A 14,597-nucleotide genomic window follows, 5' to 3' on the forward strand; every position below is an offset into this window, starting at 1 on the left:
CCAAAGTAGTCACTTTATTTTTAAATTGTAAATTCTCTGAAATTGCTTTAGTACACTGTGAAGAAAGTTGTTGTATTTGGTTCCCCAGTGAGACTTGCAAATTAGTAATAGCATTCTAAATTGATTCCATATTGATTACCTCAGGTCTCTGTAGGGGCAAAAACTCAGTTCCAGAAACCCCTGTAAGCTGCAAAGTACCTGTATCCAGAGTTGCTACCGTAGAAGATTCATGAGCAGACTGTGCTCCTCCCATTGAGCGCTGCCTCAAACCAGAGCTGGAGCCTCCGCTCTGCACAACCGGCAGGAGAACTTCCCGGGCTGAGGCCTCTTCCGCTGCCTTGGGGCGGGTCGTGGAGTGCGCTCATCCGGGGACAGAGTGGCACCCTTGAAGGAGAACTCTTGTGCTTCAGCCTGCACTCATTCTCCAGCCGAGGAAGTCCCTGGGTGTGATGTTCTTGAGCCCCGCTCGACGAAGAGGTTCATCGGGCCGGTCTGCACAGTGGTTTCGTCTGGGAACACACGGAGCTTCGATTTTCTTTTAACCATCAGGTAGGCAATAAAAATGTTAGATCCTCCACGACGGCGTCTCCCCGAATGCCTCAGTCCGCCATCTTAGTCAAGCTCCCTTGTTGTTGTTTTTTCATTATTTTAATTTGTGTGAGTAGAGGGTTTGAGATGTCAAACCTTATTTCCTGTCAGTTCCTGAGCCAATCTGTGCTCAGGAATTGATCAGAAAGTAAGGCAATGACAGCTCAGACCTGTTGGTAAATTTTGGCTGCAAATGTGGCACAACGAGGTTAGAGAATCATTCAGTGATTATAGAGAATCTCTCGGAGTGATCATTTTAATATTAATAACCTCATTGTACTACATTTCCATGGCAGTATCGGAGACTGCTAGAATACTTGGAAAAGACCTCGTTAAGCTGTATTGATAATCTGCCGCTAAAATACATGCACACTGGAACCGGTTTAGTGAGCACGTTAAAAGCAGATTTTAGTTTTGAGAGTTGTGAAATATGTGAATAGTTCCATATTTCTTGAATGTCACGAAGGGTGAACCTTAGTTCACCCGGTGCAGGAGATCCACACCACACCCCATTCTTTGACTCCCACTGGAAGTGCAAAAGTTGAATTCCTGGATTAGTTTGCTATATGTGCTGTGCCCTGGAATGTGCTTGTTTATAGTTCACACCCTGCTCTAATGAAAGCAGTTTCTTATTTACTGTATGATGCCTCAGACACCAAAGCAGTGAAGAATTCTTTAGAAGGATTTGTTTTGGCTTTTTTTTTTTAACTTCCTCTTCAAAGCTTGTATTTTCACTCCATTCTTCTTCTGTATGTCAGCCCTTTTAAGTAAACTGTTGTCTACTATTAGAGCCCATATAGGAAAGCCTTAAGGTAGGCTTCTGCTGCTTTCCCAGCTTTCTGCTATATAACTACAAACATTAAGGCTTAAAGCTGCAGTGGTAAACTATAACCATGATCGTGTGCCTTCATATCCATCTAGAGATTCCAGTCAAGGATAACCAGCTGCGCCTTTTTAAAATTTTTTATTTTGGCACTGTGAGTTCATTATAATAAGAGTTTTGGTGTTTGGCCATCTTTATTTGCATGCATATCTAAAATGTGATTTGAAAGTTGATCACTCTATTCTAGATGAATTCACTATAGTATACTCTTGACATCATGTTTCTCAAGTCTGGTTTTCAGGATCTCCGCAAAACATATATGAAATGGATTTTTACACAGTAGAGGTAATGAATACAAATATATACAAAAAGCAAATTCGACCACATCTCCCCGCTTCTGTCTATGCTTCACTGGCTCCCAGTAATCCTTAGGGTTCACTACAAATGCGCCTGTCTAGCCTTCAAGTCTCTACACGGTATCCTTCCTCCTCTTTTCCCACTATCTTGGATCTCCTCGAATCCTAACTCCACCAGATCTACATAAAAATTCAAACTATCCTTCCCCTCTTTAAAAGGCATATCCCACACAGGAAAACTAGGGATATCCCTCCTCTTCAGGATTACCGAGCTGTGGAACGGCTTTACTGCCCCGCTTCGGAGTACGACCTCCCTCCAACGCTTCCGAAAACATTTGAAAACCTGGCTCTTTTCTAAAATGTAACTACTCCCCCCCTCTTCGATATGCTAAGTCCCCCTATCTTCCTCTTTACTAAGTCCTTCCCCTCTTCATTGGAGTTCCTTTCTATATCAATTCCTGTAAACCGTGTCGAGCTCTATTTTTGTGGAGATGATGCGGTATACAAACTTAAGGTTTAGTTTAGTTTAGTATATATACACTAATATATTCATTGATGATATTGAGATCAGGTTGGGGAACTTGATAAATGTTTTGAGGGATGGAACCAGTAATTTGGTGTTCCATGCCAACTGACCTAATTGTTAACCCATATCTTACTTCTGGGGGAATTGTGCCAATACAGAATTCAAACAGAATTCTCCACTTGCACATAATTCCTCACTTTCCATGCAGAATTCTGTACAGGCAATGGCTCAGCAGCAACAGCTTGACCAGTTGGCTGGCCTCCTTCCCGCCTCATGATCCAGTAAGAGGAGGAAGAACATGACTACACAGGGAATGAGCAATCCACCAGAGCCAGCAGGGTAAAATCAAACCGCCTTTATTTCAATCCAGGATGTACAGTAATAAGGATCCAACACAGTAATATGTTTCGGTGAGCACAAACGCCTGCATCGGGAGTCACTAATATAAATAAAAACATACCAATTAAAAATATAAAAACATATATGCATAAATATATTAAAACAAAGACAACAGTAAGAAAGATAAAAGGATGCCATAGCCCACCTGTATCTCAGGTGTCACAGAAAAAGACCATGCCTTTGCAGATAAATCTGAAACAAGGACAGAAATTGAAATATTATAAAAGGGATGCAAACAACCAATGAATGTTCATGAAATAAGATATAAATAAATGAAACTATAGGTTTATATAAAATATAGAGTACAGTAGACAAACCTAAAGCAAATGATTCTTATATTGACACTATTGCACAAATAGAGCACAGCATGGATGCAAATATTCATAAATGGAGCTGGAGATATCCATGAAACATAACACCGGACACCTTTAGGGAAATGTTGTGTATCAGTGATGCTTGTCCGTTTCCACTGTCTTCTTTGCTGCAATGTGCCTTTGGGTTCCCGTCCTGTTGGACTTATTGGTGATATTATGACTACACAGAGTACATTCTTTTCTGTGGCTCTAGGCCTAACTGTTCCCTTGAACTGTGAAGGCCTCTGTACAACCACATGGTTTAAACAAACAGTCTGGTCTAGGGCAGCAGAGGAGGAAAGCATGCCTAGTGTGCAGCCATGCACTTCTCCTTTATGTCCCATGATTGGGGAAGGATACTGTGGGATATGGGGCCAAGAATGCTGGGGTAGAAGATAAGTGAGGGGGGGGGCTAAAGAAAGCTGGGTAGGTTTTCTACAGTATGTAGGGGAGGGCTGGAGTGAGTGTGTGCCTTAGGAAGGAGGGAAATGGATGCATTTCAAGGAGAGGGAGAGATCCTGGAGAAAGCTAGAGGGTAGTGTATGCCATTGGAGGAAGCTGAGAATGCTGGAGAGATTTGTGCTATGGTGGGTGTCAGTGGCGTACCTAGGGTATGTGGCACCCGGGGCCACATTTTTTGACACCCCCCCCCCCCCCCATGTAAAAAAATTTTTTTTTTTTTTTTTTGCAATAACCATGAAATGGAATAAATGGTCAGAATAGAAACAGGCAGTGAAAATTTTCTTTTATTGAACCTCATATATGTAACCATTATTCCAAACATAACATAACATAAATTATGTCTAAATTGTCATGACATTAGAAGTACATATGGAGTAGTTGCAGGTGATGCTTGGGACAGTTCTGATTGTGTTAGTTCGGTTTTATGTGTTTTTTGAATAGAAGGGTTTTTATTTCTTTTTGAAGGTTTTGCAGTCTGTGGTTGATATCAATTGGTTGTAGAGTTGGGGGTCGAGTGTTGCAGCTCGAATGGCTAGGAGGTTGTCGAACAGTTTTTTTCTTTTGACGTTTTTGGTTGGAGGGTGTGTGAAGTGGATTGAATTATTTAGCTGAAGAAATTAGTTACCCCCCATTCCACACACATTAATTCTCTTCCATTTTTGTTCCCATTATAAAAAACACTGATAAGTTCCCAGAAAAAAAATACATTAAAATAAGAAGTGAAAACAAAGGCCCCTACAGATGAGAACATAACATAAGAATAGCCTAACTGGGTCAGACCAATGGTCCATCATGCCCAGTAGCCCATTCTCATGGTAGCCAATCCAGGACACTAATACCTGGTCAAAACCCAAAGAGTAGCAACATTCCATGCTACCGATCCAGGGCAAGCAGACACTTCCCCCATGTCTTAATAACAGATTATGGACTTTTCCTCCAGGAATTTGTCCAAATCTTTCTTAAAACCAGCTACACTATCTGCTTTTACCATAACTTCTGGCCACTTCATTTTTAAGTTTAGATCTTTCCTTTCAAACAGAGACCTTGCTAAGATGTCAAATACAGCACAAGGTAACTTCACATGGACTTAGCTGTGCAGGAAATGTGAATCTCCTCATACACCCACCATATAGTGCAAAAATTTGCAAAGGTCTGTTTTTTTCTTTCGATCACTACATAGCCTAATGCCACACAAGCAGCGCTGTTACAAACATATTCTGTAGGTCAATGCTAAGGATAACAAAGTTTCCTTCCTTGGACCAGAAGGAGATAAACCACTGGAAGAGATCCCAAAACAACACCCAAAGACCCACTCAGTGTGTGAATCAGTTGAGTGGAGTGGACTAACTGGGGGGTGGAAATGGGCCCGGAGTTTGCTCAGCAGAATTTCCCAGACCACCTCTTCCTCTCAACACATTGACACGCTGCCACCATCACCACTAGGAACACCTCACTGGGTAGGCCAGCTATGCTATAAACTTTATAAAACACATTATTATATTTTCTTATAAAGCACATATTTTAACTGACCTCTCTGACATCCTCAGCCTTTCCATTCACAAAAATAGAAGGAAGAAAAGTTCCCATTTCCTGCTGTCTCATGTCCCCGGCCTATACAATATTTTTTTTTCTGCAGACCCTTCAAAAGTCTGACCAAATCCTCGTTTCACTTGCATTATAAAGTACTGAGGATGCCATCTCTCCCCAATCCCAGGTCCTAAAGTCTAAGACAGTAGCGCAAACTAATGCTGCCAGATACAGGAAAAAAAAATTTTGATTCGATTCAGCCCTATTGAATTGGTTTTTCAATTCGATTTTCCTGCCCAGTTGGGTGATTTTTTTCAAAACTCCTGGTGGGTTTTATAGCTTTTTCACCCCCTTTGGCTTCTCCTAACCACACTGGCGCTGTGGTGTAAATAAAATAAAGAAACAAAAAGGACTTTTCCTCTTTCTGTTAAATCCTAGCTCACGTTTGCAGTCCAACACCAGTTCTGGCAGGATACACATTTCAAATCTGACATGTTATAATCACAAAACAGAAAATAAAATTAATTTTTCTACCTTTTGTTGTCTGGTTATATTTCAAATCTTGTTGGTCCAAGGCTCTGGTTTTCTTCTGATAACTTGCTTGCCAGGGTCTCCTTCTTTCTGCATGCTAACCATCCATCTGCCAACTCTGTCCTCCCTTTCCATTTCCCTTCCCTTCCCAGGAAGTCTGGTATCTTTCCTTTTTTTCATCTCCCTCCACAGATCCACCTTTTCTTAAATACCCTTTCATCCGGCATCTCTCCCTCCTTCCCCACCATCCCAGAGTCCACCATCTCTCCGTTTCTTTTCCTAATTACCCTCCTATCCAGTATCTCTATCCCTCCTCCACACCATCCCTTGTGTCCAATTTCTCTCCCTTTCTGTTCCTTCCCTCCCTAAATCCCATGGTCCATCATCTCTCTCCCTCTCCTCTATTTTCAGACCCATTATTTCTTCTCCCCCCCAAAGTTTGGCATATGCATGTCTCTTTGAACACCCCCTTCCCTCCGTGTACTTCTAAATCATGGTCCCCCCCCAAAGGCCTGTCCCCCCTTAAAGGTCTGCCTGTCCCACCTTGAAGGCCTGCACCCCCCTTGAAGGCCTGTCCCTTCCCCTTGTAGGCCTGTCCCCCCCCTTGAAGGCCTGCCTGCCTGTCCCCCCCTTGAAGGTCTGCACCCCCCGAAGGCCTGCACCCCCCCGAAGGCCTGTCCCCCACTTGAAGGCTTGTACCACCCCCTTGTAGCTTCTCCCCCCCTTGTAGGCCTGTCCCCCCCTTGAAGGCCTGCCTGCCTGCCTTTCCCCCCCTTGAAGGCCTGCACCCCCTTGAAGGACTGCACCCCCCCCCCCGAAGGCCTGCCCTCCCTTGAAGGTCTGCACCCCCCCGAAGGCCTGTCCCCCCCTTGTAGGCCTGTCCCCCCCCTTGTAGGCCTGTCCCCCCCCCTTGTAGGCCTGTCCCCCCCTTGAAGGCCTGCCTGCCTTTCCCCCCTTGAAGGCCTGTTCCCCCCTTTGAAGGCCTGCACCCCCTTGAAGGTCTGCACCCCCCCAAAGGCCTACACCCCCCCCCCCGAAGGCCTGCACCCCCCTGAAGGCCTGCCTGCCCCCCTTGAAGGCCTGCACCCCTTGAAGGTCTGCACCCCCCCCCCCCGAGGGCCGGTCCCCCCTTGAAGGCCTGCCTGCCTGCCTGTCACCCCCTCCCCCTTGAAAGCCTGCTTGCCTGCCCGCCCGCCCCACCCTGAAGGCCTGATGCCCCGACCCACCCCGAAGGACCGCTCGCCCCCCTGGCCTCTCCGCACCACCTATGAAGCAGCCGCAGCAGGATCGCGAAGTCAGCGTCAGCGATCCCTGCGCTGCTTCCTGCGCCACGGTCCCGCCCCTCCTCTGACGTCAGAGGAGGGGCGGGATCGCGGCGCAGGAAGCAGAGCAGGGATGCTGACGCTGACTTCGCGATCCTGCTGCGGGCTGCTTCACAGGTGGTGCAGGAAGGTCAGTGGGGCGAGCGGTCCTTCGGGGGTGGCGGGGGACTGAACGGCAAGGCCGGAAACACCCCCTTAGGGCTGGTACCCAGGGCGGCCCGCCCCCCCCTAGGTACGCCACAGGTGGGTGTAACAAACTGGAAGAGAGAAATGCCATGGTGGTGGTAGGGGTGCTAGAGAAAGCCAGAGAAAGTGTGTATTATGGGAGAAGGAGTTTAGTAAACTGATATGGAATGGGGGCTGTGGTAAGAGAGGGGATGTTGAGGTGTAGAAGAAAGGTGGAGAAATATGGGTGTTTGCCTGGAGAGGGGGGGATAAGCAGAGAGGGAGTAATGTGCTTAATAGGGTGGGGACAGAACTTGATGACTGACAGAACTGTGGAGGTCTTCCTGGGAGTTAAGGCAAGAGCAAGGAAGAGGAGCAGTGAAGACTGAGAGGTGTGGGGAGAGATGTTGAAGGTAGAGAGCTGCTAGAGGGGGTAGAATAGGTAAACAGAGAAAAGATAGGGCAGAGAGAGAAAACTGGGAGCTGTCCATCTTCCAAATTTATCTGCCCTTTCCCCGCATTGAACATATTAGGAGAGGGTAAGTGGTTCAAGCTGAGAGAGAAGAGTTGGATAAGGTAGAACTTGAAAAAGGAAAAAGCTGAGGAGAGATTTCAAACGTGAGGAAGGAGTCAGGTCATATGGGGGAATTCTGTACAAAATATTTACAAATAAAAGATGCAGAATTTTCAAACTTTTCCTGCAGGTTTTTTTTTTTTCTGCACAATTTCCCAGGAATACAAATTTGTGCAAGTATCTGATGTTTACTCATCATACAGAGCTGGAGACAAGGATTGTATCTGAATTCAAGAAAGTACATGACAAGAACAGAGAATCTCTAAATAAAAGAAATAAATTGTAGAGCATAGTAATAAGATGGGCAGACTAGGTAAGCTGTATGGTCTTTCTGCTGTCATTTTCTGTGTTTCTATGTACCTAACCTGTGAGCCAGCCTCATCAGTCTGTACAATCACTTTTCTTCCTGCCCTTGACTGTTTTCCCAGGATATGAGATATTCCTGGTGTCTGTAGAATCAGGAGTTGGTGGGAGTAAGTCTTGGAGGAAAACACTGCTATAGCTCTGTCAGTCCCAATGAGTTCTGCTGTTGAAGCCGGATTTGCAAGTGGAAGAACAAAGCAATAATTGAATTCAAGAAGTAATGCTTTAGGTGCAAAAGGCATACGAGTCCTGACTGTAGGTGATTTCCCCATTCTGTATTACAGAAGGCTGAAATTTGCATTCTTCAACTCCGCCTCCTTCTCCAGTGACTGTAGAGCCCCCCTCCAGTTTTTCCTTTTGCAAACAAGTTGACAAGGTTTGATTTTGATCTCTGATAAATATTATTATTTTTCAGGTTTCTATCTGAATTTGAGGCTTTTCTGTGCTGGAGAGGTCTCTGGTGACCATGGGTCAGCTCTGCCTGAGAAAAGATGCAGGCTCTTTGAAAGAGGTCCGCAGCTGGCAAGACAACCCTTGGGAATTCCTGTCTGGCCACTGGCTAGGGATAAGGTTCCCCTTGAGGCTAGCTCGCATCCTGATTTATTAGGTGCTTGAGCATAGACTGTTTGGCCTCAGTGTCAGTTCAGTAGGGCTGAACAGGTGCTGGCTGCATGGATTCCTTCCCCTGTTTTCATATGAATCTGTGAGGGTTAAGACATCAGTTGGGCTTTAGTCTGACTGGCAGCGTGAAGATCCCAGCTTGTGGACTTGGTCTGGTAAATTGAGGCAGTGTCTTCTCCACTTCCAGTTTTTGTGAGAACTGAAGCAGGCTGTCACAAGCAAAGACAGACAGTGAGTACTGCCTAATGTGGTCTTTGGGAAAATGGGGGGGGGGGGGAATTTGTCAACTTTTTAGGTTTTCAGCATTCCTGGAGCTCTATTTAAAGTCCCACACACCCAAAACACCCTTACCAGAATTGTTTTACACTTTAATGGATTTTACCAGGCTGTTTTTGGTGTGCCCATGCTGCCGCAGTGCAAGGATTTCCAAATTTTATTTAAAAAGCTTCCATCTGCCTCAAAATTCCTTGTTTTGACTAAACATCACTAGGGATGGACTCCTATGTTGGAAATACCCCTTTATTATGCCAGATTTGCGATGGATGGCTGGCCAAACAATGACTATGCATCATCTGCCGCAGGACAAGTGAAGAAAGGGCAGGAGCCTCGGGATTTACTCCTTGGTGTTGCTAGGGCTGGAGGATCACAGAGAGCTTCTTGATACAGGAAAAAAAACACCTCCAGAGCCTTTGGAAAGAAACTAGGAGTAGGCAAAATGGGATCCTGATGGGTGCTTCAGGGTCCCCTGGTCTTGATTTTATCCTGGATTTTGACTTACAGTGGAAAGCCTATTTAAATTGTCAAGGGTCTCCTACATTGGTCAAGGGAGCGATGAGGGTGGCACAAAGGGACTTGGTCTCTCCAAGTGCTTGCTTCCCAGCAGAGAATCCTGAGCAGAAGACAAGTCAATTAATGACTGGGAGGAATAAAAGTTGGATTCTATACCTTTACTGTCCCAAAGTGAATTGTCCCTCTTGGGGGATTTGGGGTCTCGGAGGCAGGAGTTCAGGGGGAGCACCTGACAATCTGCCGCCTCTTTAAAGCATCAGCATTGCTGGAACTTATTCCAATTACTGCACAAGTTAAATCTGGAGTCCCCATAGACTCTAGGGCTGCTCAATGCTCAGATTTCGTTTTTTCCCTTACATCCAGATTAGAGAATGACATGGTGACTGTTACCTGCAACCCACAGGGGAGGGGGGGGAAGACTGGTTGCCATGGGTACAGGGACAAGGCCATTCACTGCCCCCTCAGTAAAGTATCTGCCACAAGTTGCCTCCCTTCCCACCCCTCCCAGTCAGCAGCCCTCCTCGCAATTGCTCGTCCAGTAGCCCCCTTTCGTGATCGCGGGTACAGCAGCAGCCCCTCCCCCTCATGAGTCCAGCAGGCCCCCTTCCTCCCTCCCTCTCATGGGACCAACAGCCCCCCATCCTTGCACCCTGCCTCCCTCCCTCATAAACTATCTTGCAAAAGGAAGGAATTGAAAGAAGGTTTTGCTGGGTGGATCGAAGTAATCTTGACATGGTATATGGAAGTAATAGTCTATCAATAAAGGGGAATGTTCTGATTTTACTTTGAATGTAAGAAATAATATTTTAAATGTAATCCGATGAGCAGTGGGGAGCCAAAGAGCGTCTTTCTGAAGAGGGGTAATATAATCATATTTTTTGGCCTTATAGATAATTTTTACATCTCTGTTCTGTATAATCTGAAGCCTTCTGATTTCTTTCTGTATGATTCCTTGATAAAGTGAGTTACAGTAATCTAAGTGAGAGATAACTAATGAGTGAATAAAAATATTAAGAGATTTGGAATCCAAAAATGCAGAGATAGAGCAAATCATTTTCAGTTTATAAAAACATTTTGGGACGAATGAGCTAATTTGTTGATGAAAGGAAAGTTTGTCATCTAAGATTACACCTCAAAGATTAAGTGAGCTGTGAACAGAAAAAGTTTGGGAACCACCGGTCTAGCGTATTTAGAAGCATATGATCTAGAAACTCGACGAGCAAACTCCAACTCAAAGGGTCTGTTTGCATCCCCACTAGCTGGGGCAACAAGGTTTCCATAAACTGCATTAAATCAGGGTCCTCTGCCCCCTCTTGGATACCCAGAACATGCAGATTATTCTTCCTTCCCTGATTGACAGACTAGCTTCTTTGCAGTGACTCTATCAGCCATTGTTTCCTTTGCAGCTCAGCCGCAGTGTCAACATTAGCAGCGCAGCGCTGCTTTAATCCGGCAGTTTCCTCTTGTGCCTTCCCCTTCTGCACTTGTACACTAGCCATTTCAAATCGCAAATCAGACAACGCCGCAGAGTTGTCACAGAGGATATCCTTAATATTTAAAAGCTCCTCCATGATGTGCTGCAGCGTTGCTCCATCATTTGAGGTAGGATCAGATTTAGATCTTTTGTTAGCAGGTATAGAACCGGTATCAGACTTGTGCGCTTACGAGGAAGACATAGGAAGTCAGCAATGTCTACAATAAAATAGGTTTTGGTTTTTTTTTAACAAAGGCTGTGATTTAAATGTAATTAGGGATCAAATATTTAGGAATTAAATGGGAGCCTCTCACTTAGGCTGCCATCCTCTCTCCAATGTTCTCTTTGTAGATACTTTATTCCAAGGGACAGATTTACATACAGTATAAACTAGAAAGCTACAGTTAAGAGCTTCACATTACAAGAGGCCTCAACGGATCACTAGCATGAAAAACTATTAAATCTAAAATTTACATCCTACTTAATCGAGGGTGGCCTCTTAAATGTTACAGCTTAAGGGCCACAATACTCATAAATCCTTCCCTGTCTGTTCCCACTGGCACTTGTTCATGGCCCTCACAGGAGACAGTGAAAAGGCTAGTTTAGTGATGCAAGCTCTTCTGCAAAGTAAAAACTGTTGTTGTCATACAGTCAATCTGAATATTTGTTAGTTTGTTAGATTTTTTTTAATAATATGGATTTAGTAGAGCTGATAGAGGATGATGATAAACAAATTTTGTAGTGAATATGTACCATGTTAAATAAAATAAATATTTAACTTGATGCAGAATAAAGTCCATCTGTTGGGAGGGGGTTTGTAATCCTTTCTTTTTTTCCCCCCCCAGGTCGTGTTGGTCAAGCAGTTGCATTGCGTGCAAAAGCCTTTGGCTTTAGTGTCATTTTCTATGATCCATACCTCTCTGATGGTATTGAACGTGCTCTTGGTCTCCAGAGAGTGAGCACTTTACAGGACTTGTTATTTCATAGTGACTGTGTAACCCTGCACTGCAGCTTGAATGAACACAATCACCATCTTATTAATGACTTCACCATAAAACAGGTAATTTTCAAAACATGCTTGATGACTAGTACAAATGAGTTTCTGTTGCACATATGAATTATATTTTTGCTGCACAATTATTATCTTTGTCTTCTTTTGATGTCCTTGCTAGCTGGCTAGGTCTGATCAGCGACCAGGTAATCTCAACTGGAGAACAAAGGGCAATAAAATGGGTAGAAACTAACTTCTTGTCCCCTTGTGTATTCCTTTATTTCCCCCATTACGTACAGATTGAATATGTTGGGTCCAGGGGCTTAACCATCTGCGAGTCTGACTGGGCTATCCCCAGCCTCACCCCATTCTACTTTGGAGTCTGACCTACCCAGTAAGCAGCAGCACAATCTAATTAAATGAAAACTGAAGCTGATATCATCAGCCACACTGTCTAGTGTCCATGCACTCACCCATGTTCAAGCCCCACCCAATATAGATCCTCGTCGATTTATGACCGCAATTGGTTCCGACTGACAGGTCACAAGTCGATCTGGACATAAGTCGGCCTATACTAACTACAGTATTTTTTACCCCTCCCCACGTACCTTTTCCCTGGTTGTCCAGCGGTGAGGGGTAAAAAATAGTATGTGCTGGGATGGGAGATGGGGGAAATGCATTGTAAAGTTGAACCGTCGTAAGTTGCATAGGAGTCAACGAGGACTTGTAATGAGTTTTGGCTATGCTGCTGGTAGTGAAGGCATGTTTACCATGAACAGATTTTTTTCTACACTCTCCTCTATTATTTGACTTGTAATGCACATTGATTTGCCTTCTACTTTTGGTCACCAGTGGTATCAGAGGAAGCACAGTGTATCCAGCTGTAACAGTTCACATTTTCTGGGTCAACTTGCCTTTAGGACCTTTGCAGAATAATTGTTTCTGAGGTACTTGAAAGGGTAAATGGACCTGTTTGAAGGCAGTTACATAAGAAAAGATCCTTTGTTCTGCTTCTACACCCTGATTTCATTGATCATTCAATTAAATCTCTCTTGTACAGAAAACGCTGAGGGGATATCAGTGTGTATTTAAGTTCATCTTGTTAGAATACATCTGTGTTTTTTTTTTGTAAAGTTTTTTCTATGTGTGATTTATTATGGATGTATTTTGTGAGCTGTCTAGGACAGTTTTAAATTAGATGACGGAGCAATAAATGAAATGATATGCAGTTTCTAGAGATAAGATGGGGAGGAAGGATAAAGAAAATAGGTATTTGTATGTAGGTTATGTATTGTATCTTGCCCTGCTTTAGACAAGTCAACATGATTCTGGCAAAGTCAGTGTGTTGATCTTGCCTAATGCCCCCCATGGGCAACCTATATGTTAAAATCATATCTCCAGGATTCTTAGCAGTACTGTATAATGTACAATATTTTTAGTGTTCCACTGTCTTGTGTTTCTGATTGCTTATAACAAGGAACTTATTGTTAAATATTTAATGGATCCAAGAGTGCCAGTGAGAAAAGTAGGAGAATGTTTCTATGGTAGGCAACAGGAGTTTCTTACCCAATGTTTGTGTTAAATTCACAAAATCTGTTTTTCTGCCTATCTAATAAGCTAAACTTTGTATTATTTGGAAGCTGGTTTTCAAAGACCATGTAAAGTGTCTGATAATATAAAATCAAGTAATGAAAGTATGGGGTAAAGTGAGATTTTTTTCTAAGTCTGACAGAATAGGAACATGTACCTTCAAGGAGACAGATGGCTGTTTTGTGTTATAGGAGTACTCTGCTAATGATATACTACTTTTTCTGTGATTACAATCAAAGCAGTTTGTATACTTTAGACAGGTACTGATTTTGTACCTGGGGCAATGAAAGTGTTAAGTAACTTGCCAGAGACATAAGGAGCTGCAGTAGGAACTGAACTTGTAACCTCAGAGTACTGAGGCAGCAGCTCTAACCTCTAGGCCACTCCTCCACTCTATATCTGCTTCAAATACCCAAATTCTTGCTGAATGAGCCCTACTTGAATGTTTGCCAGTGGTAGAGTGTAGGAGACATTCCTTCCTGAATAAGGTCTTTTGTTTGTATAACAGATTAACTTGGATAGAGAATCTGAAGAATTTTCTAAGCCACTTTGTTCCCATAAAACCAGTCTCTCCCTTCAAACCATATGTATTTTATTGTACGCTGAATTAGATCCACTCTGGTTGTTAACTGAAGATGGAAATAACCATGTGATAAACTTAAAGACCAAATCATATGCGAAACTTGACTCTGTATATCTAACATTACTGTACAAATGTAAATTCATAATTTGTTTGTCTTTGCTTTATGTATGTCAACCTTGTTACCTGTTCTGAACTCGTTGGGGAGGACAGGATACAAAACTAACCAAATAAAGAAATAAAAACTGCTCTTACCTCCAGTTTGTATTTTTGCTACCTAATAATTTTACTCAAGTTTTCTTACATTGTCGTTAGGAAGGAAGTGCCTTTCTTTACAGCAGCCACATATTTTTAATGAAATGGGTAATTTTATAAATGAGCACATGTGTAGATAGCAAGGTACATATTTTTGACTATGTGGATACCATTGTAATTTCAAATGAAAACCTGCTTACAATGTCCATTTTGAAAATTACCTTGGGAAATTCAAGCTTATATTTACATCTGCTCTTTACCACACTCAGATTCTAAATATGTATTGTCAAAAGTATGTGCATAATGCA

The 14,597-nt window shown here is 43.5% G+C and overlaps 1 protein-coding gene across 22 annotated transcripts in view; it reads left to right on the forward strand.

The window, feature by feature from the left end:
- The window catches only part of CTBP1 (C-terminal binding protein 1), a 646,630-nt gene that overhangs the window by 562,390 nt on the left and 69,643 nt on the right, over positions 1-14,597 (forward strand). For all 22 annotated transcript variants that reach the window (XM_033951334.1, XM_033951361.1, XM_033951324.1 and 19 more), the window contains one exon: positions 11,719-11,933. In XM_033951334.1, the coding sequence (XP_033807225.1) occupies positions 11,719-11,933 (215 nt within the window). The remainder of the gene's footprint in view (positions 1-11,718; positions 11,934-14,597) is intronic.

This window comes from Geotrypetes seraphini, chromosome 1 (assembly GCF_902459505.1).
Source record: "Geotrypetes seraphini chromosome 1, aGeoSer1.1, whole genome shotgun sequence".
NCBI lineage: Eukaryota > Metazoa > Chordata > Amphibia > Gymnophiona > Dermophiidae > Geotrypetes > Geotrypetes seraphini.